At 38.5% G+C, this 25,067-nt stretch overlaps 1 protein-coding gene across 4 annotated transcripts in view; it reads left to right on the forward strand.

The window, feature by feature from the left end:
- TTC8 (tetratricopeptide repeat domain 8) overlaps positions 1-24,044 on the forward strand; it is a 53,458-nt gene extending 29,414 nt beyond the window's left edge. For all 4 annotated transcript variants that reach the window (XM_072839616.1, XM_072839617.1, XM_072839619.1 and 1 more), the window contains 7 exons: positions 3,185-3,272; positions 5,413-5,523; positions 15,129-15,268; positions 16,757-16,931; positions 17,228-17,350; positions 21,433-21,516; positions 23,408-24,044. In XM_072839616.1, coding sequence (XP_072695717.1) covers positions 3,185-3,272; positions 5,413-5,523; positions 15,129-15,268; positions 16,757-16,931; positions 17,228-17,350; positions 21,433-21,516; positions 23,408-23,524 — 838 coding nt within the window. In that variant the 3' untranslated portion in view covers positions 23,525-24,044. The remainder of the gene's footprint in view (positions 1-3,184; positions 3,273-5,412; positions 5,524-15,128; positions 15,269-16,756; positions 16,932-17,227; positions 17,351-21,432; positions 21,517-23,407) is intronic.
- Positions 24,045-25,067: the final 1,023 nt, after the last annotated feature.

Here is a 25,067-nt window from a genome sequence, read left to right on the forward strand (position 1 = left end):
CCCAGGTGCCCCCTAAACACATTTTCAAGCAAATTAATTGAGAGGTCAGGAAAGTTGTAATTAATTATGTGAATATTACACAGCAACTAGAAATGAGATTTAAAACTTGTCGCCTAAAAGCAAAACAAAAAAACTTGTTGCCTGATATTGAAATGCATTTGGAGCATTTGTAAAATAGAGACAAATGGGCAATTGTATTTTATAAATATAAATACATCTTTTAGTATTCAAAACAAGGTAGACCGGTTACTGGGAGCATCCTTCAGTACTTAAGAACTTTCCTTTAGTGTAAGGAAAAAGAAATCTGTAAATGGAATAAAAAGGATGCTTATTCTTTTTTGGTTGAAGTTAAGACTACTTTCCACTTAGATATTTTACAAGAACTTAAGTGTTTTTCTGCTATTAGACTGAGGAAGTATTTTCTACTAAAAGGTAATTTCATAGCATCATACCATTAAACTTTTATGAATATAATTTCCGAAAGCAAGCTTGAAATCTTGAGCTTCTAAACAAAACCCTAAGACATCTTTAACAATTAAAGAGAAACACAATTTGGATTCCTTCTGCCATTTGTATGAAATGGCATTTAAATAAGTGCACCTTGCCAGGTTAATCAGCCTTCTCCTCTGACCCTTAATTGCCTCTCGTCTTTAGTATGGGCTCAGCACTCCTGCAGTCACTGACTTGCTAGGGTATTTAACGAGCCCGGCACAGGGGTTACAGGTATTTATTAGGTAGTCCTTCCTTCAGATGGTTTACAGGCCAGTGGGGGAGAAGACAGTAAATGATGAGAAGCACGGCTCCCACAGTGAGAGAAGCAAGCAGAGAGAGCTGAGAGGAAGCTCCTACTGCGACCCAACAGGTCCAGGCTGGGCTACCAGAGGGTGTAGCCCCAGTTGATGTGTGTCTCTTTGACCCCGACCAGTACATTCTTCTAGTTCTTTGTCTACAGCTCCCTTATGGCCCCATTCCTGCTCCACTGCCTGAATTCTGTCTTTCTGTTTGTTTGAACTGTTCTACTAGCTTCTTATCTGGCTTCTCTGCCCCCATTTCTTGCCCCCTCCATCCTTCTTCTTATACTAGTGGCAGAGTAACTGTTGTGACAGAAACAGCTCTCGGTGGACTCCTTGGTTAATCTCCGCGACCTCTAGGATGAAGTCTGGATTTTGAGAGTGGCATGTCTGATCCTGTCCCAGGCCACACTTGCTCCCTTACTCCCTTCTCCCATTACTTGTGGTGTCCTCCCTTCCAGTTAAACCAAACAACTCAGCATCCCCCTCCCGGGCTGGCACTCTGTTCTCTGTGTGCTCGCACTGACAGTTTGCTTCCATCTGAGATGCTCCCCTATCCCTACCTCACCCTATCTAGCTGTCGAAACCTTGCCTATCACTTCCTCCTAGATACTATTTAGGTTCATTCCACCTCTGTGCTCTCGGAGCACCTGTTTTTTTCTTATTGGCCAAAATACGATTCCATTTATTTGTGAACATGTTTTATTCCATTCTTATTGCTGCCTTTAGGACATGGTTGTGATCTTCATCTTTGGATCATGAAATGTGTGTGCAGTTGGCATTTGACAACTATTGAATTGGAGAGAAAAAGTTGGCAGGTGGTGGGGTTATCTTGGGACTTCAACTTTCTGATATTAGCCTGTTCATGAACTTGACTGATATTTTCCTCATTCCTAGACTTTCTTTAGACATGACCCACTTAATTTCCTTTGCATAAGAACCCATTTGGTTATTCCTCTTTGATAGTACTAGAAGTTATCTCTTGAGGATGCAGTAATTAAAAAAAAAAGTGTATGACCCAATCTTCCTTTCTTTGGTTTTCAGGGTAGTTAAATGGCTGATTGCTTGCTTTATTTATTTATTTATTTATTTATTTATTTATTTATTTATTTAGATTGCTTTTTAAAAAATTGTTTATCTTTCCATCATTCTGTTTAAAAAAATCGATTTCTGTTTTCATATTCTTTATATGTATCTTATAGGGTTATAGTGTAATCACTTTTAAACTATTTTTGGGAGGAGACATCATATTAGGTAAAAATATACAGACTCATGGATAATTCAGTGTGGCTGAACTTTAGCCACATGCCTAAGGTTTGAATGCTCAGTTGAAGCTCTGTGTAGAACTATGCTGTTTTCCAGAACTTGAGAGTTCTTTGGTAACATTTTGTGAATACCTGTAAAAGTTGTGGGAGCTTTGAAGAGGTGGGGGGCTTCTGCCATTTTGCACATTCTCTAACTTTAGGGCAGTTTTTGGGGGGTTTCCTTTTAACTCCATTAATCCCACATCTTCTAGCAGCTATTTGGATGTAGCCACACCAGTGCTTGAGGCTTAGACAAGCCAAGTAGAAGGTCAGAGTTCTTCTGTCAAGACTCTGAATGAAAGCAGCACAATGAAACATACTGTGTTTTGTTCCAGTTTTCACAAAATGAAAGCATCATAAAGTGCCTAAGCAGCTCTTGGCTGCTAGGGATGGGTAGTTAGGAGAAGACCTGACAAATCTAGAACAGGCTGATAATAAAATGTTCCCTGGTTAGAAGAAGTGGGGTTGATATCAGGACAGTTATAGTTAGGCAAGGAACAAATCTCAAATTTGTAGACCAGGGCAATCTGTATCAGATACAAAGATAAAGGAAAAGAAAATGTTCCTAGAATCATAAAATAGTAGAGCTATGTCACTCAAGTAGCAATTACTAGTTACATCAAGACTATTTAAGAAGGGTTTTAAAAGTGGGCCTTTGTGTCAGAATAGACAATGTTTTCAAAGAAATGACATCCTTGAGTTCTTCCAATAAAATGGAGACCCTAAGCATTTACTCAGGTCACCTGCCACATGTCCAGCTGATTATAAGCTCTTTGGTTGGTAAATGGAGCTGCCTTAGCTCACTGGCAGCTGTTGGTTCTGCAGTGTCTAGACTTCACACGACTTTTTACACACCATTGGAGGGTTACATAGACAGTGACTATGGGAAATAGGTAACTTTTTGCTCAACTATATAAACATAATAATTTATATGCGGATAATAATTTATATGTGTATATGACATTACCTTCTTTAGACGTTTACTCTTAGAAATGTGATTTATCTCTATTCATATTGTCAGTGTGTGAATAAGTGCTGTAGTATTTATTTTTAAGTTGAATGTCTAATTTTTAAAATGGCTGTTCTTAGGTTAGGAATGTATCGTGAAGCAGAAAAACAGTTTAAATCAGCCCTCAAGCAGCAGGAAATGGTAGATACATTTCTCTACTTGGCAAAAGTAAGTAAGTATTCTTAACTGGAGTGAAATCTGTCTTCTCAAAATAAATGTTCAAATTCTGGCCAATATACACGGAGAGTTGCCAGTTTCTTCAGGAATATTTGGCAAGTAAATGTGCTCAGACTTATTTTTCTTTATAGCTAGTGGAAAAGTGAGAACATATGGAGGGTAACTGTCTCAGGAGAAACTGATTGCCATGAAAAATAAGAAAACCCCTTTGAAAGATTGCCCATTAGAGCAGAAGAAACTGCCACAGGCTCACTACAGCCCCCATGGGTAACAGACCCCAGAGAAGCCCTTTTTTCTACAACATGCCTGTCTCCCACCTAAGTAGCCATAGAGAATGGAAATTGTTTTTATGCAGGATGTTGGTTTCTTGGCTCTGCCATAACAACAAAGATGATATTTCCCCCTTATTGAACACCTATTCAGTAGCAGGTATTATATCCAGTCTCTTCCACCCACAGGTTAATTTAAGCCTCATAGAAACCCCACAAAGGTAGAGTTTAGAATTTCCTTTGTACCCTTATGATAGTGGAGACTTAAAGAGGGTAAATAGGTTTTTCAACGTCACTTGGCTGTTTCGATCCAGTACTCAAATGCAAGTCTTCCTCCTCACTGCCCCGTACTGCCTCCCACAGCAACAGCAGACATCAAGGGCCATCAGAATTCAGTCCTGGGAAAAAGTTACTTCTTGGCCCTGACCAGGGCTACTTGAAACATTTGATGAAGTGGTGGGTAGGACATCATCTTGCTGTATCTTGATGAATTTTTTAAAATTAAAAAGTATGCTAAAGGAGGTTGAAAAGAAGAGCTATATAAAAGGAAGTGCCACTACTCCCTAAGTATGGTTTTAAGAATTTGCATACTGAAAAGAAACAAAATGAAAGTTACGCTATATAAACCTACAGTGCTAAATAATTGTGATCTATTTACTGTAGTTTTCAGAGATGTTTGAAACTAAGTCCACCTTCTGTATGTTATATGTTAAACCTTAAATTCTTAAAGAGGTTTCTAAGCATCACAGTAGACTTTTAAGCTTTTCTAACACCTTGAAATTAAAACATTGGTCACACTATTTGTCATCTTTTTCACTGATAATCACTTGCCAGGTGATTAAAAAATGTGCTTTATATTTAACTATTGTTGAATACATGGTTTGATGTATTTTTCCATAAATTGATTTGCTTATATCTTATTATTGCCTACACAACTGTATAAAAGTAAAGTTTACTTTATTTTATTTACTTAATAATTGCTACACAATAGAGATCATTCTGATTTAGGAACACAATAGAGATCATTCTGATTTAGGATCATTCTGATTTAGATCATTCTGATCTCTATTGGTACACAATAGAGATCATTCTGATTTTCATTCTGAAAATATTAGATCGTTAATTAAAAATATTAAATATTTTATTACTTTAGCATTAAACACTATTTACAGGTTTTTTGTGTATCCATTTGGGCCTTCTTCCAGTCTATTTTGAAGGAAATAGAGGATCCAAGATCATGGAGATAAAAGTGTCATAATCTTATGTTTCCATGCCTACAACTATAATTCCCTATTTTAGAAGTTCCTATGAAGTGTATGACTTAGCTACGCTAATGTCCTAATTGCTAGTTAGGTGGAAGCCATCAAGTGCAAACTCTCTCATCCACGACCCTATTCCTCACAAATCTGTTCCTCCTCTATTTCTGAGGGCCCTTTTCCAAAACCAGCTTCTGCATAGGCTCTCCACTGCTGCCTTTCTCAGACCTTCTTGTTCCTTTTTCTCCTGCATCTTCAACTTTGATCTCATAACTAGTTCCTCTGTGCCTGCTTATGGACATAGTCCTGTCTGTCCTATCCTAAAAGGTTTTCCCTCGTTCCTTTCTTACTAACTTACTGCTCAGTCTCTGGCAATCACAAGCCCCCAAGGAGTGTTTGTTGAAGGAATAAATGAATGGATGCTTCATATATGACATGTAAGATAAAACTATAACATCACTATTGAAAATTAATCCACATTTCTGAAAACTTTTTACCATAATATCTAGGAGATAACCTGTTGCTAAGCAATATTTATCAACTTATCACAGCAAATACTATTATTTTAAGAACTAGTACTTTTATTGAAATGTAACTTGGTTTTAGGTTTATATCTCATTGGATCAACCAGTGACGGCTTTAACTCTTTTCAAACAAGGCTTAGATAAGTTTCCAGGAGAAGTAACCCTACTTTGTGGAATTGCCAGGATCTATGAGGTAAGGCTCATCTTATTCAAAAAGTTGATGTGAAATTGAGTTTATTTGCTACTTAAGTAAGCTCTTAGGTCCTTGAGATCCTAGCAAGGAGAACAATTTGTAAAATTATGATTACTGGCCTGTGGCTTACTAACAGAGTAGAGATTTTAGTGTACGTATTTAGTCAAACTAAGTTTTTATTATGATGTATTTCAAACATACAGAAGAGTAAGGGGTGTGGTATGAGATAGGGATTTAAATGAGTTTTCCACTATAGATAGCTATTTGTCCAGCACATCTGTTGATCCTTCTCCCAAGATCTGTAATGTCAAATATCAACTTTTTTTTCTATAGAGGGTAGATATGTTTTGGGGGCTTTCTGTTCTATTGGTCTGTTTGTCTATCATTGTACCAATATAATGCTATCATAATTATTGCAGCCTCAAATACTATTTGGTATCATTTTTTATCAGGAATGTTTTGTCTGTTTTGGACTTTTGCTTATTCTTACAAATTTTAGAGTCATGTTGTCAAATTCCATGGAAAGCCCCACTGAGATACCTTCCCACTGCCTAATTACTATAGCTTTATAGTAATTCCTGATCTCAAGTTGGACAAATTCTACCACCTACTCTTCCTCACAGCTGGTTGTTTTTGGCCCTTTGCTGTTCCATATTGATTTTAGGATTGACCTATCAAGAACCATTAAAAATCAGAATAACTCCTCCAGGCGTATTGATTGGAATTGCATTGAATATATGAATGATGGAGGTAGGTGGGCTGCTTTTCCTCCCACTCTCCATCATGATAAAATTCTCCATGTTTTTAGGTCTTCTTTTGTTCATCAATGAATATTTTATAATTATCTCCATAAAGATGTTGTATTGGGGGTCCCCCAAACCACCTTGAGTTTCAGTGATTAGAAGGACTCAACTCAGCACTCAGTGATACAGCTCAGATTTATTTATATCAAAAGGCTGTAAAGCAAACCTAGTAAAGGGAAAAGGCACATGGTGAGTCAAAGTTCAGAGGAAATCAGACACATAAGCTTTTAGGAGTTGTATCTTAGTGGAATCACACAGGACACACTTTATTCTTCCAACAAGTTGTGACAACATGTGTGAAGCAATGTCTATCAGGGAAGCTCATGAGAGACTTGGTACACAAGGTGATTACTAAGGGTTGGTCATATGGACACCTTCTGTCTACCATGTACCCAAATCCCAGACTCCAGGACATAAAGCAGGTTTTCATGCACCACTTCAGGTTTATGCACCACACTGTTCAAATAGTTTAGGCGTGTGAGCCCCTTTCACCATTTGAGGGAAGTTTTATATCAATATAGGGAACCCACCAAGTTCTCAGATACCAGCCAGGGACCAACCTTACAAGCAGGCCTTTCTAAGAATAGTAGTTTCAGGCCTGTTACACTCTTTCCTGGATAGATCCCATCCCTACGTGTAACTATGGGTAGAATCCTTTTTTTTCTTTTGTATTTTCTATTTCTGGTAAGTAGGAATACACTAATTTTTTAAAGTTCATTTGATACTAGAAAACAGGACTAATATTGGGGTGCCTGGGTGGCTCAGTTGGGTAAGCATCTGCCTTTGGCTCAGATCATGATCTCAGGGTCCTGGGATTGAGCCTCATGTTGGGTTTCCTGCTTACCAGGGAGTCTGCTTGTTCCTCTCTCTTTGCCCCTCTCCCCTACTAGTGCTCTCTCTCTGCCTGGGTGGCTCAGTTGGGTAAGCATCTACCTTTGGCTCAGATCATGATCCCGGGGTCCTGGGATCGAGTCCCACCTTGGGCTCCCCGCAAGGAGCCTGCTTCTCCCTCTGTCTATGTCTCTGCCTTTCTCTCTGTGTCACCCATGAATAAATAAATAAAATCTTTAAAAAAAGGAAATAGGCCTAATACTCTTTTGAAGTTTTAATATCCTATCCATAAATGCTCTTAGATTTTCTAAGTAAATAAAGTAGTCATCATCTGCAAACAGCTTCATCTCTTCGTCTCAATTATTTTGCCACTTAATAAAAAAATCTTATTGTTTAGGACTTCCAGTACAACACTGACAAGAAGCATCTCTGTTCTCTTAAATTCTTGAAATTTTAGGTACAATATTCTAAAATTCTTTTGTTAGGAAAAGGGTGGAAGATATTAATAGTTGCTATATTTGGGTAATAGTATGTGAATGACTTTTATTTTCTTTTTCATACTTTCTGTATTTTCCTGATTTTCTGTCATGAACATGCATTACTTTTAAAGTGAAAAACAAACTTTATTTTTAAATTGTCTAGAAATACTGTTTCCCCTTTTGAAATATAATTTTGATAAACACATAAGTAGAAGGCTTTGATCATCCAATAAAAATAAAATACTGTATTCAAATCTCTGTATCTGTACTTGTATGAGCCTAACCTGAACATGAACAAAATTTTGACCAAGAAGCTTAAGAAATAGAATTGATTTTTGAGAGCAGTGGTATTCATGTGGAGCAGTGACTACCTCAATACGATCAGAAGTCTCTGACCTTTCAGCTCCATCTTCTGCCCTTCTTCTCAGGCAGGAAGTGTTGGCAGAAAGAGCTAGAAATCTACGGAATCTTTGGTGTGTGGTTGCTGGTTGGAAGAATTCCTGCCAGGCCTCTGATATCATCAGTGTTGCTGTGTCTGGGACAGGGAAGAGACCCCTAACCAGCTCCCTTCATCCTTCTCTGCTTAGAGTCTGGCCAGGAGTTGGAGGTCCACATCCTTTTAGAAGTCTACAGGGGAAGGTTTGGGGAGAGAAATAGAATTGGAGTTGCCTCTCAAAGTAGAGAAGAAAGCATCCAGGGTGTGGAGATGATTTACCATCCACAGGAAGTATGACCAAGGACTAAGCACAAATTTAAAATAGTGAGATGAAGTATTTCCCCTTGAATCTAACAGTTAATTTCCCTTGTGCCAAAGTTTACCATCCAAAGACAGATTTCCAGTGTATTCTTTTTCTCTTTATGTGACAGTGGATTTGGAGTTAATTAGTAAAATTTTTCCCTTAGCATTGCAGCCTACACTACATATGCCTTAGGGATTTTTGTGTGTATATCAGACTTTTCCCTGGAGGGATCCTCGTCTTTTATGTTCTTTTTATTTATCACTTTCATTTTGATCTTGTATCTTCTCAGTGTCTCCTGTTTTAAAATGAACATGTTGTGCTGCCTATTGTTCATTGCTTATTTTGTATAGAAACTTGTTTAAAATGATTTCTTCTTGATAAATTTATTTGGTTGTGGTTTTAATTGTTCTTGAGGAATTCTGTGTATCATTCAAAAGACAGGTATCTATTTGAACTGTTCTTTGTTAAAGATGTTTAGAATTAGAAATATTACCCTAGGAAATATTATTCCAGTGGTCCTTGAAGTTTACTGTGCATAAAAATGATTTCAGGAGTGGTTGAAAAGGGTGGTCTATCCAACTGCCTATCCACTACAGCATTCACCTCAAGTTATTTGCAATTTTATTTTAAATAACTTAAATCGAATTATAGTTAGTATTTTGTGAATTTGTTCCAAAATAACCATTATAAACATCACTTAAATGATACCATGGTTATTTATATACTTGAGGTGACATTTATATATTTGAAAATATTTTTTAATCTCTATTAACAAAATTTATTCTAGAGTTACCATGAAGAATTCTGAGGTAGGAATAGATTAAGGGAGCAAAAGAGAGTCTATGTGTGTTCATACATACAACAATTTACAATGTTATAAAGACTGCCTATTAAACCAGTTGCACTATTGGATTATTTTAAAAATAGGGCTGGAGGAATAATGATTCCTTGTACGAAAAGAATCTATTACTGCCAGATGACCCAAAGATCTAAAATCATGAAAGTTCCAGAAAAAAAAAGACAGATGCGTTATTTGTATAAACTTGGAATGGAAGACCTTTCTAAGGGTGATAGAAAAGTCGAAAACCATAATAGAAAAGATTGATGAATTTGAGAACATAAAAGTTACATTTTCTATATTGGTAAATAAGTTTTCTATATAGTTAAATTTTCTATAAAAACAAATAGAAAATAAAACCTAAACAAACAAACAGTGTAAAAATATCCAATGGGGAAAATATTTGCCATACCTGGGACAGACAAAAGACTACTTTTAATTTCCTCATTCAATACATGACTTAAAAGTTGGCAAATTTCAGGTGGTTTCCAGATTGTTGAGAGAATTACACACACACACACACACACACACACACACAAATGTATATGCACACAAACTTACAAGTTTTCATTTAGTCAAGATTGTAAACCCTTATGGAAATGAGATTATTTCCTCAGAGCAATTGTGGGTCAGAATTGAGGTATGGCTTCTGCATCAGCCCTGATCTGCCAACTGGCCTGCATAGTGGCTGCTGATCCTCTTCATGCAAGTACAATCACCCCAGAGATGAGACAGTAGCCAATTCCAGCTACACTGTGGCTACACCACTGCCTTTTGTATGGGGGCTTGGTAACACCCATCTGGAAGAATTTAAACCATCTATACCTTTCCTCTGAAGGCAATGCTTATAAACACCAAGACTTCTTGGATTTTGAATTTAAATCACATCAACAGACTCAGTTAATCTCGCAGGAGAAAGCAGAGTCAGTGCCCAGCAGTCGGAGCCGCATGTCTGCCCCCAGCAATCCTGTATCCAGGAGGGCAGTTTCCCGCCCAAGCCCCATGTAACATAAGCCAATAGTAAAAGGACAAAAGATAGGATAGGAAAATGGGCACAGGACATGAATCAGCATTTCACAGGAAAGGAAACATAAATATGTGGTGTCTTAAATGCCTAACCTCTCAGTCCTAATTTTTTTCTTAAAGATTATTTATTTATTTATTTATTTATTTATTTTTATGATAGTCACACAGAGAGAGAGAGAGGCAGAGACATAGGCAGAGGGAGAAGCAGGCTCCATGCACCGGGAGCCTGACGTGGGATTCGATCCTGGGTCTCCAGGATCGAGCCCTGGGCCAAAGGCAGGCGCTAAACCGCTGCGCCACCCAGGGATCCCAAAGATTTTTTATTTATTTATTCATGATAGACCTAGAGAGAGAGAGAGAGGCAGAGACACAGGCAGAAGGAAAAGCAGGCTCCGTGCAGGGAGCCTGATGCGGGACTCGATCCCGGGTCTCCAGGATCATGCCCTGGGCCAAAGGCAGGCGCTAAACCACTGAGCCACCCAGGGATCCCTCTCTCGGTCCTAATTAAAGAAATAAAAACTAAAATAAAAATGAGATGCCCTTTCTTCACTTCATCAGGTTGACCGAGATGGAGAAGTTCCATGACATGTAGGGTTGTCAAGGTTGTGGAGGAACAAACCCCACACATGAACACGGATGCTGGGAGGGTATATTGGCACAACCCATTGGAGGCTCTTTGCAATTACTGATGAGATTTCCGAGCATGCATACTCTGTGGCCCAGCAATTTCACTTGTAGGAATTTTCCTTAAGGATGTTTTCATACAAGTTTAGAAAGTTATATACAAGAATGGTTTTATAGTATTTTTATGCACCCCCCCCAAAGGAAACGAATGCTTCATCAAAAAGGGGCTGGTTAAATAAACTATAGTCTATGTATTGATGGAAAATTATGCAGAAGTAAAAAAAAGTGACAGGTTAGAACCCTTTGTACTGATATGGAAAGAGTCAAGACAGAGCGAAACCAGTGAACTGTATATCAAAATGTGTAGAAAGATTATGTTTATGGTTAAAACTGGCATACATGTATGTGTACACATATATGAACAAAATTTCTTGAAAAAAACTATTCACAGAACCTCTGACTGGATTTAGGGAGGGGACTTTTACTTTTCATTTTATAACCTTTTGCAGTGTTTAAATTTATTTCGCACAGCACATATTTTACAATAACACATTTAAAAAGCTACTTACAAGGTTGCCAAAAACAAATTAGCTTCAGTCTAAAATTCTTCAAGATTACATAAATTAATTATGTGCCCATCAATCAAGTATGCAAACATTCCAAGGTAATTTTATAGAACTGAGAGCCTTGAAACAATTATCCATTTAGGCTGGAGTCTTTTTGCATTAGACTGAATTGTGTCCCTCCCAAATGAGTATGTTGAAGCCCTAGCCCTCAGTGTGATGACATTTAGAGATAAGGCCTTTCCGGATAATTAGGTTTAGATGTGGTCATGAGGCTGGGGCCCTTGTGTTGGGATTAATGCCCTTGCAAGAAGAGATGCTGGAGTGTGCTGGCCATCACTCTCTCTTCCCTTCTCTCTTTCCCTGCCATATGAGGAACAGTGAGAAGGTGGGCATTTGTAAGCTAGTAAGAGTATCCTCACTAAATCCCCACCATATTGGCTCCTTGATCTTGGACTTTTAGCCTCCAAAATTGAGGGAAAATAAGTTCTGTTGTTTAAGCTACCTGGTCTATGATATTTTGTTTTGGCAGCCCGAGCAGACTAATACACCACCATTAGCAAGTGTAACACTGGAAGCCTTGTTCTGTGGGATGTTCTTGACCTGGAAGCCAGAAAAGTCATGTTCATGGGGACCCATGCTGCTCAGGGCCCTTAGGTTCAGTGGTCAGGGTGCTGCCTACGTGTGGAGATTACTCTTTGGAAGGACAGTATTTTAGTCTGCTCAGGCTGCTGTAACAAAATACCATAAACTGGGAGGCTTAGGGAACATAAATTTATTTCTCATAATTCTGGAGGCTGGGAAGTCTAAGACCAAGGTGCAGGTCAATTCATTTCCTAGTGAGCGTCCTTTTCCTGGTCTGTAGATAGATGCCTTCTTTCTATACTGTCATATGGTAGGGAGATAATTTCTGGTGTCAGTCTTTTTTTTTTTTTTTTTTAAGATTTTATTTATTTGAGAGAGCGAGCAAGTGAGCACAAGCAGGGGGAGGGGCAGAGGGAGAAGCAGGCTCCGTGCTTGTGCGGGCTCTATCCTAGGACCCTGGGATCATAAGCTGAGCAGAAAGCAGATGCTTAAATGACTGAGCCACCCATGTGCCCCAGTGTGTCTTCTTTAAGGGCACTAATCCCATTCATGAGGGCTTCATCCTTATGACCTAGTTACCTCTCAAAGACTCTACTTCCAAATACTATTATATTGGAGATTAGGACTTCAATTTGAATTTAGGAAGGACACAATCAGTCTACAGGAGGTAGGGATTTGGTGTGGGGGTGGGGGTGGAGACTGTAGGGGAGTGAGTTAAACTGCTCATCTGTTTTTTCAAGTTTTACAAGGCTTTTGTGTTACCAAAAAGAAAATACACTTCTGGTGAAAATTTTTTATTATTTATGCTTTTCAATAGATTCTTATATTCTTAAATTATTAAAGAATATTTGGAATAGTTGCACATAAAAGCAGTGTAAAATTCAGGAGAGAATGAACTCACAATTAATGAATATATCAACAGCCTTATGTTTTGAAGAAAAAAAAGTCAGTTATTTTTCAGCTACAAACCATGAATGGAAAGGCCTCTTCTCTTGAGGAACTAAATCCTGGCAGGACTTTGAATAAGAATTTTAGACACAAAGTATGTGAACAAATACACATACAGAATGAATTTGGATCAACTGATGAATCTTTTATGGAACTAATAAACATCAACCTGCTTTACTCCAAGTTGAGAACCAACAGAGAGATAGAAATGAGATTCCGAAAAATGGAAGACAAACCATTAACTTTATCACTAATAAAAGCAGAATTGGAGCATGTGGCTTTAGCTCTGTGACTAAAAGAACTTAATAGAGTTCTGCCGCTGAGTTAGACAACCTAACCCTCCCCAGCCAGCAGACACGACTGTACAACCTGCACACCTTCTCTACTGGGAGAGCCTGCTCCACATGGCAGGGGAGAGCAGGTGGGCATGTTGCAGGCAGGTTGGCTTCCAAAGAGATCCAGAAGGGGCTGAAACCAGCATGCTGAGTTTGCCTTATGGGAATGAGTAAGAGTGGGAAGAAAGGCCCCAAATATTTTGATATCAGCATTTCTTAAAGTGTGGTCCAGGGATTCTCAGGGCTCCCTGAGGCCCTTTCAGAGGGTCCACAAGGTCAAAACCTTTCTTTCTTTTCTTTTCTTTTCTTTTCTTTTCTTTTCTTTTCTTTTCTTTTCTTTTCTTTTCTTTTCTTTTCTTTTCTTTTCTTTCTTTCTTTCTTTCTTTCTTTCTTTCTTTCTTTCTTTCTTTCTCTTTCTTTCTTTCTTTCTTTCTTTCTTTCTTTCTTTCTTTCTTTCTTTTTCCTTCTTTCTTTCTTTCCTTCTTTCTTTCTTTCCTTCTTTCTTTCTTTCCTTCTTCCTTTCTTTCTTTCTTTCTTTCTTTCTTTCTTTCTTTCTCTTTCTTTCTTTTTTTCTTTTTCTTTTTCTTTTTTTTTTTTACCTTATTTGAGAGAGAGAGAACAGGGGCAGAGGGAGAAGCAGACACTCTGCTGAGCAGGGGGCTGGATCCTAGGACCCCAGGATCATGACCAAGCTGAAGGCAGAGGCCTAACCAATTGAGCCACCCAGGAGCCCTGGTCAAAACTGTTTCCATATTACTGATATGGATGAAATTGGTGATAATATCAATAGATGTAATTTTTTGATATTGAAAAACAAAATGCATTTATGTCCATATTGTCTCTTCAGTTATGCTGTGAACCTAAAATTGCTCTAAATAAATAAATAGAGTCCTGAAATTAAAAAAAACACACACACACACAGTAAAGTCCATAGAGGTTAAAAAAAATTCTGTGCGATAAGAAAGTATTGTGTGGTGCTTCTTACAATCAGTGCAGTCTCTTGTATTTGATAAAATATTAAAATCTAACAAAAAAGTAGGAGTCCTTATATGATAAGAGCAAGTGAGAGGTTTCCACAGCATGTGTGGTATATACTGAGAGCCAGAAGAGAGTTATGTGAAGTGAGGGCATTAGGGATATTTCCATGAGGGCCATGGAGCCTGCACTGGCCTTGAAGGTAGATTTGAGAGCTAGGACATTAATAATGTTGAAAACACTGATTTATGATTATTGATGGGACTCCAGGTCTCCCTGCTACCATTCTTCCCTACTTTGGCATATCCTGTGTGTAGCCACCGAGTTACTCTTTAAAAATGTAAATATAATGATGTTACTCCTCTACTCCATCCTTCCCTCGCTCTCTCCTTGCTCCCCCCCCCCCCCCCCCGCTTTTTAAGATTTTATTTGAGAGAGAGCCCAAGAGGGGGAGCGGGGGCAGAGAGAGAGAGAGGAAGATGCAGACCGCTCAGCTGAGCAGGGAGCCCAACACGGGGGCTCAATCCCAGGACCCTGGTATCTAACCTGAGCCAAAGGCAGGCACTTAACCGACTGAGGCCCCCAGGTGCCCCTTTCTTTGCCTTTCTTCATGTCAGTTATACTTGCCTGACATTATATTACTTATTTGTTCATTTGCCTGTCTTCCTGACCATCTGTACCCTTCTTGAGGATAGCAGCCTTGTCTTTGTGTTCGTATTCTGTCCTCAGGGCCTAGAACATAGTCTGGCACATGGTAGGCTCTTAATATTTGTTGAATAGAATTAACATACATCGGCCAGAAGAAAAATAAAATTTCTTGGCAATGAAGTATTGCTCTTCTGTCTTGATGGAGAACAGGAAATGAACAATATTTCATCAGCAGCTGAATACTACAAAGAAGTTTTGAAACAGGACAATACTCATGTGGAAGCCATTGCATGCATTGGAAGCAACCACTTTTATTCTGATCAACCAGAAATAGCTCTCCGATTTTACAGGTGTGTTTTACGTTGTCTTCGTAGAACTACTTTCCTGTGATATATTGGTGCAACAGCAATAAAGGTGGAGTGAAAATGTAGACAGATAATGTATAGGCCCATGTCTATAGGAGACTAACCATTCAAGCACCCGGAGGTTTTCTGATTTACAAATATTTGGCATCCTGTGGAAACATACCTGGATAGTTGAGTTTTTAACACCATGTCATTGTATGAGTTAGCCATTTTGTTGTCAATGAGGAACTGTGTAGTAGTTCCTGGAAGCACTTCTCCCCATCACTGCTTCCATTCATACCACCACATAGCATAAGACCCCAGAGCTGAAACAGTGGTGAGATTTGCAAAGAGCAAGTACCAGGTTCCAAGCCCTGAAACAGGTTCCCCTGTCCTGTGAAATATTGTCAGCTCTTGTCCAAATAATTTTTCAAAGTCTAAATAAGTTCTGATCTCTGGTTCTCTTTTTTTTTTTAATTTTTATTTATTTATGATAGTCACACAGAGAGAGAGAGGCAGAGACAGAAGCAGGCTCCATGCACCGGGAGCCCGACGTGGGATTCGATCCTGGGTCTCCAGGATCGCGCCCTGGGCCAAAGGCAGGCGCCAAACCGCTGCGCCACCCAGGGATCCCTCTGGTTCTCTTTTGAGCACATTCTTATTTCATCCTACAGATGGTTTCTGAGATTAATTTTTAAATTTTTATTTTCTCTTCTGCCCTTAGGTAATATACCAGGAGATAACTGGCCACTGACAAGAGTTCTTCCCAAATATATGTTAGCATAAAATATGATAAAATGAATACCACTTTAGGCACAGGCAGCTGTCTCTACTTCCTCACCCCCAAAATGGATCATGGGTTCCATAGGGCTGCTGAGGTGGATTTTCATTTGCTTATTTGAATGGTCTTGTCCTTTGGGATTAATGGTGCATAGAAACAAACAGGTTTTTTGAGCTCTAGCATGAAAGTTAGGGGATAAGGCAGAGATCACACTGATGGTCTTATCTTCCTTGGTGGAAGCTCATCAGAAGGTTGGTAGATGAAGCCAAACCACAAAATACTACTGATAACCCAAACCAAGATTCAATTTAGCCAAAAACTTGAAGGTAAATCCTAAACACAGCCCTCAAGTTAGATGAAAAGGTCTTAGGGGGTTCACTGATTGGCACCAAACCTTTATGAAGCAAAATACTGTGGGTTTTCCTTTATGTGACTCTTTGTATTTGATTCTCTAACAGAGCTTTTGGGAGAATAAAAAAACTTATGTAAGTGGACTCTGACCTCACTCCTGGATATATTGCCCATGAATAGTACCATTAAAAAAGACATGCTTTTGTATTTGCTTTGAAATGTTTTTTCATTTACTATGTTACTTTCTATTCTTTCGAGGTGTTAAAAATTGTAAAACATTTATTTCTAACTTTGTAAAAAATAGGTCTTAATATTTATCAGGTTGGTCTGACACCAAAATATGTGTGCTCTTTTTCGAAAAGGCGACTCCTGCAGATGGGTGTTTATAACTGCCAGCTTTTTAACAATCTGGGCCTCTGCTGCTTCTATGCCCAGCAGTATGATATGACTCTGACCTCATTTGAACGTGCCCTTGCTCTGGCTGAAAACGAAGAAGAGGCAGCTGACGTCTGGTACAACTTGGGCCACATAGCTGTGGTAGGTGGTTTCCTCTAATGTAATTTCTGGTATAGAAAAGGTAGCTAGCCATAAGTTAGTTTGAAGCAATGTTCAGCTCTGGTAAATCCATTGGTTATGGTCTTCTGTAGCAATTAAGTGATCTCTGAGCATCACCCTAGAACTTGTTTTCTCAGGTTAAAGCCTCTTACAACAGACACTTGATTATGATTAGTACTTGTTGCTTGGTAGCTGAAAAGACATGAGGAAAGAAGGGAGGAGATGGTGGGCAGAAGCATATGGATCTGTGTGTGCAAATACATGCTTTTGTTTTCAAGGGTATAGGAGATATGAATTTGGCCCATCAGTGCTTCAGGCTCGCTCTGGTCAACAACAATAACCACGCTGAGGCCTACAACAACCTGGCTGTACTGGAGATGCGTAAGGGCCACATTGAGCAGGTCAGTGAACTACTGTGGCACAATGGACAGTCTGCTTTCTTTCAAGAAAAGCTGTCAGGTGTAGTTATCTTTACATGCTGTTGTTTATTTATTTTTTAAAGATTTATTTATTCGAGAGAGAGAGAGAGAATCCCAAGCAGACTCCTCGCTGAGTGCAGAGCCTGAGCTTGATCCCGTGACCCTGAGATCATGACCCAAACTGAAATCAAGAGTAGGACGCTTAACCAACTGAGCCACCCAGGTGCCCCTACCTACTGTAGTTTAAAAATGAGCTCTAGGGCTTGACTGGACTGGATTTGATTCCTGGCTCTGTTATATATTAATAATTTGACCTTGGACAAGTTACTTAACATTTGTTATCTCTTTACCTTTGGTTTTACTTACTTATTTATTTATTAAAAGATTTTATTTGTTCATGAGAGACACAGAGACAGAGAGAGAGAGAGAGAGAGAGGCAGAAACACAGACAGAGGGAGAAGCAGGCTCCATGCAGGGAGCCCGATGTGGGATTTGATCCCAGGTCTCCAGGACTGTTTAGCCCTGTGCCAAAGGCAGGCGCTAAACCGCTGAGCCACCCAGGGATCCCCTACCATTGGTTTTATTAGGATAAACCTGTACCTCCCTAGTGTTCCCTGCCTTGGTAGACTGTTACACCATTCCCAGTCCCCCATCCACCAGCTAGGTGCTCAAGCCAGAATCCCAGGAGCCACCCTTGAAACCTCTCTATCCCTGCTGCCTCTCCCTGCCCCCCCCCCCCCATTAGGTTCAGCAAGCCCTGCCAGTATTACTTCCAAGTCCCATCCTGGACCTGGCCATTTCCCCCCACCTCTGGTAGCCTTCTCCAAACTGTATTCATCTCCTGCCCAGACTCTACTACAAGACTGTCCTAGCTGGTCTTTTTGTCTCCACTTAGGTCAGCAAGTAATTTTACCTATAATATGCCCTTCTCTCAACAGCAGAAGGGATTTCTTAAAAAACAAGAATGATTTTATCATTACTTTGCTCAGCATCCTCTAAAGTCTTTCCTTTCTGCTTGGAATGAAATGTGGATCCAAACCTTGGCCTACAGGGTCCCACATAATCCAGCCTCTGGCTCCCTCTCAGGCCACATCTTTTTTTTTTTTTTTTTTAATTTTTATTTATTTATGATAGTCACAGAGAGAGAGAGAGAGGCAGAGACACAGGCAGAGGGAGAAACAGGCTCCACGCACCGGGAGCCCGACGTGGGACTCGATCCTGGGTCTCCAGGATCGCGCCCTGGGCCAAAGGCAGGCGCCAAACCGCTGCGCCACCCAGGGATCCCGCAGGCCACATCTTTTGCCACTTCTTCTTTCCTACCGACTTCCCAACTTCTGGACAAATCAGCTACCTCACTGCTCTGCACATGTGCTGTGCATCTTCTTACTTTACAGGGTTTGGAACGTTCTTCTTTCAGATCCTGCAGGGACTTTTTTTCTGTCATTTGGATCTTAGCACAATTGCCACCTCTTTAGAGAGGTCATCTCAAAGGCACCTGCGTGGCTCAGTAGTTGAGTGTCTGCCTTCACTCAGGGCATGATCCTGGGATCCAGGGATTGAGTCCCACATTGGACTCCCCACAGGGAGCCTGCTTCTCCCTCTGCCCGTGTCTCTGCCTCTGTCTCTCATGAATGTAAATAAAATCTAAAAGAAAAAAAGAAAAAAAAAGAGAAAAGAAAGGTCATCTCAGACATCTAAAGGAGTCCTCAGGTACTATCACAATACTTATTTTATCAGATGTGTTCATATTTATATATAGACTGTAGTATGGCAGCCACGTGAAAACAGACCTGCTTTGAGTCCTCCAAGGGCTACATTTTCAGCATCAAAAACAGTGCCTGGCATGTGGTAGGTGCTGGGTCAGTATTTGTGAAATGAACGGACAGCATATAAAGGAGGCCACAGCAGCACCTGAAGGTGTTCTGCGAGAATGAGCAGGTTATACGTGGAAGGCACCGGGTGTGGCAGGATGGTACTGAGCACACAGCAGATGTTTGATAAACTAAATTCTAAAAACAAGCTTAAAATGCTAAGTACAGTCATACAATGTTAGCGACAATCAAGGATAGATAAGTATGACATTCCATATGTTAAAGATAAAGAAACAGGGATGCAAGGAAGGCCGGTAACTTTACCTGCAGACCTAGTGTTAACCTCCCATCTGGTCACCCAAGCACAGTGATAAACTTGTAGCCAAATGAGAAAAGAAACATCCTTGGATGTTGCCTTTATTTTGTAAATTCCTCCAAATAAGATGGATTTGTATTTTTTTTTAAAGATTTTATTTATTCATGAGAGACAGAGAAAGAGAGAGAGAGAGAGAGAGAGGCGGAGACACAGGCAGAGGGAGACACAGGCTCCATGCAGGGAGCCTGACATGGGACTTGATCCTCGGTCTCCAGGATCACGCCCTGAGGTGAAGGCAGCACTAAACCACTGAGCCACCCCGGCTGCCCATGAATTTGTAGTTTGTAAACAAAAACTAACTACAGAAGACTTTTGAGCAATACGGGATTAGTGGTACTGACCCCCCATGTGGTCGAAAATTCACATATTTTTGACCCCCTACAAAACATAACTACTAAGAACCCACTGTTGACTAGAAGCCTTACCCAGAACGTACATAGTCAACCAACACATATTTTATGTCATAGGTACTGTATACTGCATTCTACAGTAAAGTAAGCTAGAGGAAATAAGATGTGAGTAAGAAAATTATAAGAGAAAATGCATTTACAGTACTGTATTTATTGAAAACATCCACATATAAGTGGACCCATGCAGTTCAAACCCATGTTGTTCAAGGGTCAACTGTACTCCAAAATGGGAACTTGTTCTGTCATGGAACTTTACCTATGTCCATATGAAACAAGTGCTTTCGTGATTTTCTCTGTTGCCACATTGGTGATTTTGTTTCCTACTTATTACAGTTTCTCTGCTATACAACTGATTTGAAAGGTTTTGGTGAAAGTTTTCATGCTACTACCCTCTTTTTATTCTTAAAAATTATACCTCAATTAAAAGAAAATAATTGTAAAACACAAAGAGAATCAATATGTACCATCCCATATGTTATTTTCCTTTTTTTTTTTCTTTAAATATTTTATTTATTTATTTGAGAAAGAGAATGCAAGAGCACAAGTTGGGGGAGTGGGCAGAGGGAGAAGCAGACTCCCCACTGAGCAGGGAGCCTGATGCGGGGTTTAATCCCAGGACCCAGAGATCATGACCTGAACTGAAGGTAGACCTTAATAGACTGAGCCACCCAGGTACCCCCCCCCCATATGTTATTTTCCATTAAAAAGAAAAAAAGATACAGATTTGTCTTCAGGTCACGGATAGAGGTTTAGCTGCAAGTTGGAGGGATGGTCAGAAGCTTGGAATGGTGAGTTTGTGGTCCTAAAGATGAATGCATGAGCATCTCACACCAGTCAGTGGTCCCTGCAGTGGTACATTTACCATCCTTTGATCCTATAGGGGATGCAAATTTTGCTTTTTGAGAACTCAAGAGAACCGAAAGTTTGATGTTTTCAATTGCATTCACTTGTTATTTTGAGGTCAACAGTGTAATAAGTGCTCATCTTGGTCTTCTAACACCAAACTCCGGCGTTGGAAATTTACTGTGGTTTTTAAAAATTTTTTGTTGTAGCATTAGATAACATGTAATTAGAAGCCTAAGAATCAATCAACATAAATAAAAACTAGATTAATAAGACTTTTTTTTTTTTTTTAGTATTGAGGACTATATTTCAATTTGTCATATTAGTAACTTTTTAGGAACAGTGGTTCTCGACTTTAAATTTAAATTTTCTTCATATTTTGAAGCAGTTTTATCATTAATATAATTTTGGCAAGATGTAAGTACTAATTGTATTTCAATAAGTCATATTTCACAAAGAATATCATCTGTATTTATCACAGGATCATGTTTATTAAGGTGCTATTTTGAGGAAAGGATTCTTTTACCAAAAAAAGAAGACACAAAAACCCCCAAGTCATAAATATAGTGTTGATACATGCTCATACACCTTGTTTTGTTTTGTTGTTTTCTTTTTTTAATACAGGCAAGAGCACTATTACAAACTGCATCATCTTTGGCACCCCATATGTATGAGCCGCATTTTAATTTTGCAACTGTCTCTGATAAGGTATTCTTTTTATCAGTTCATCATCTGATCTGTTTCTTTTTCTTTCCTGGTTTAAAAAAAAGTATAGAAAAATAAGGAAATTCTAATAATGTTTTGATGGAAATGTGTTTTTAAATATTATATATACCTGTCTTTCATTTCAAGAGACAGTTTAATAAACTTTAAAAAAATATATCACTGAATATGGACTAAGCTTAATATTACAGATTGCATTATAGATTATTATAGATTGCAGAATTATTTTTAAAATATGACATTTAATCGTGAAAAAATACTCATTAAGTAACTTGGTTGAGGAAAGATTTAGTAATTGACTTTTATAAGAAATCCTGTATTTTACTGTAGACCATGTTGCCATCAAGGCTCTGGCATAATTGCCATAAAATGAGGGATAGGAGTGAAAGCTGTTGTAGCTGTGAACAATGTGGGGAAAAATACAACTGTTAATACTGTATTTCAAGTCAGTTAATGTCCAAGAGCTAAAAGGAATCATGCCATTTTCAATAATAAGAACAACAATAAATAAAAGGCATTGAATAACTAACTTTTACTGAGAAACCTTCCTTTAAGATGGAAAGTGAGTTTTCAGGGTAAGAAAATGGCTGAAAGTGTTTATAGGTGTAAAGACTCCTTATAGACCAGAAGACATTATGAAAATGTCATTTTTCAGAGCATGAACATGAAGCCATCCTCACTTTCATTTCTGCTCTGGAACTAAGTTGTCATTCATAAGTTGTCATTTTTGTGGGCTTGTTAAGAGCCAACCACCATTGCAGGTGTTCCACACACCCTCTGTGATTTTTCATCAACCTGCCATGTAGGTTTCCTTCACCTTCCTGACTCATTTTTTCTACAGCTGATGTTTCACTTATTGAGCACTGTTCTAGGCACAGAGGATGTTAGCACTGAATAAAACAAAACCTCTACCTTATACAGCTTACATTCTAATGAACACAAGGCTGGTTGAGCTTAAAAGACTCCCGTAGGGTCACATGGCCATGGTGGGTTCAGAATTTATACCCAGCTCCCAATGACGCCCATGTGTTTTCCACTGCCCTGTGCTGCCATTTACTTAAACAACATTTTAATAATATATAACTCAAACGAGGTATTTTTTAAGCAAAAGACTATATTTTCCATAAGAGAAAATGGTATGTTAGGAAACTTTTTTAATATGTATTACGTGTTTCAAAAAAAAAAAAAAACAAACCTGCCAGCATTGAATTATCTAGGATATTTTTTTGTGTGCACACACTAAAAAGCTCTTGCTTTTTATAAATGTATGCATGAATCCAGATCTATGCAGACAGATCCAGATACTGTGTGCTTTTCTTTGGGACTGGACTTTAACACTAGATTTATTGAAAATCAGAGATACCCTTAATAAACTTCTAAAGCCAGGTATCTTCCCCCACATTACTCTGCTAAGCACCATTTAAAACCTCCCTGAGCATGTTGTTGTATCTTATATATAATCATTTTTGCTTGAATTTTCTATCTAAAAGATAATACCCTAACCAAAATATGTCTTTATGGTACATTACAAATAGTTGTCCTAAGGCTTTCTAAAACTATATAGAGCTGGCTCTTATAGTATGCAAATGTAATTTTATTTTTGTCATACTATCTGTGATAGGAAAAGAAAACAAAGTCTATGAATTCATAACTAGACAGCTGTAATGGAGCAGAAATTATTAGTATAATTGGTTATTTTATTTTTCAAGATTGAATTGTAATCTAGGTGAAAGAATTCTAAAATCAAAGTGGCATAACCAAACAATTTACTCTTAAAAACGCTTTGATTTTCTACGGTATACAGGTAGTACTTTTACTTTCTTATTCATTTTTTTTGTGGTCTGATTCTGTGGTCTTATTCTGGTATTTCTTACAGATTGGAGATTTACAAAGAAGCTATGTTGCTGCTCAGAAGTCAGAAGCAGCATTTCCAGGTCATGTGGATACCCAACATTTAATTAAACAACTAAAGCAGCATTTTGCTATGCTCTGATTGTCCCACAGACCAAGTATATTCTTATGAGGGGGCATTACACAAGGGAAAAAGTAGTGTGTATATATATCTGATATACAAGCCTGTGCTCAATATTAGTGAAGAGGACATAACGGAGTTCACATAAGAATTTAATAATGCAAACTTTATAATAATAATTTGTATAATATTATAAAAGATAGGATTTAATATTTGTAAGCAGATCATGAAAACGTCTTCCACATTATATGGTAGATGTTTATAAAAATGTTTATGGAACATTTTCATGAATCTCTTCAAATTTTTATAAATGTATATTTTTAATGTCAATAAACTGGCCATTAGCTAACATGTAGCTTCAGAGGTCTGAAATCTACCATAAAAATTGCACTTTCATGGCTAAAAGTGTGTATATTCCTCCCAATTAGAGACTATTTAGAGCTTAAAAATTGTATTTAAACCTATTTATCAAATGCTTTGTAAGACACTATACCTTTTCTCATAGATTATGCTTTAAAATAAATCAGTGTGTAAAACACCATCATTCTGCCATTTTTCGTGAGTTTTTATTTTAGGCATCTCAGATAAAACACATTTTTCAGCCCAGTAATCTTAGAAATCAAGTCATTATTTTAATTTTACTTGATGTACCACCAATTTTGTATTTTCCTGAGAAGCTATTTATGGAATATCATATTGTCAATATAAGAATATCAGGATTGGAAATGGAGTTACAGGCCCGGAGTCCCACCTGTGGTCAACCCCAAGAAAGTTAGGCCAGATCCCGGGACCATACAATGCAAAATCCTGGAAGGGCTCTTGAACTTGTCTCTCCCATCTCTAGTGGGATTCTCATCAAAGTATTCACACAAGGAAATGTGTCAAAGGGACAAAGAAATTTGGATATTGGACTTTGGCACCCTTCCATGTTATTTTTCAATTTCTAATGTCATGGAAACTACTTTACAGATACTTGTTTCTATTGAGATTTGTATAAGTGGTGTTACTTAGCTGACAGAACAAAAAGATGTGAATTTGAGGAATTATAGCTTATTAGAGGCTGGAAGTGACTTCAGAGGATGTGTAGGTGAATCTCTCCAAGGCACGGATGAGGAAAACAAGGCCCTGCTTTCTTCACACTGCTGGTTGGTGGTTTAGTCAACGACTGGAACCCAAGAAGGACCCTGTTCTTGTGCTTGAACTTTTCCTGCTTTCCCAGAATATGCCAGTGCTAGTTTCTTTGTTTTTTTCTTTAGCTCCTGAGAATTTCCTCAAGCACAATCAGATGTACTCAATATTTAGGTTGAAATTTTGTAATGCGAATCATTTTCTTAGCTAATCTAAAATAAGAGCCAATAACAACAAGCTTGCATTTACAGGACTGTTGTACTGTTGTACATGCCTGGCAGGGTTCTCAGCACTGGATATGAATTAACCTTTTAATTCCCATTGAAGTGCTATAAGGTGCAGTTATTCCCATTTACTTATGAGAAAAATGAGGTACAGAGGAGTCAGGTAGCTTGATCAGGGTTGTAAAGCTAATAAGTAGCAGAGCTGGGATTCA

This window comes from Canis lupus, chromosome 9, assembly GCF_048164855.1.
Source record: "Canis lupus baileyi chromosome 9, mCanLup2.hap1, whole genome shotgun sequence".
NCBI lineage: Eukaryota > Metazoa > Chordata > Mammalia > Carnivora > Canidae > Canis > Canis lupus.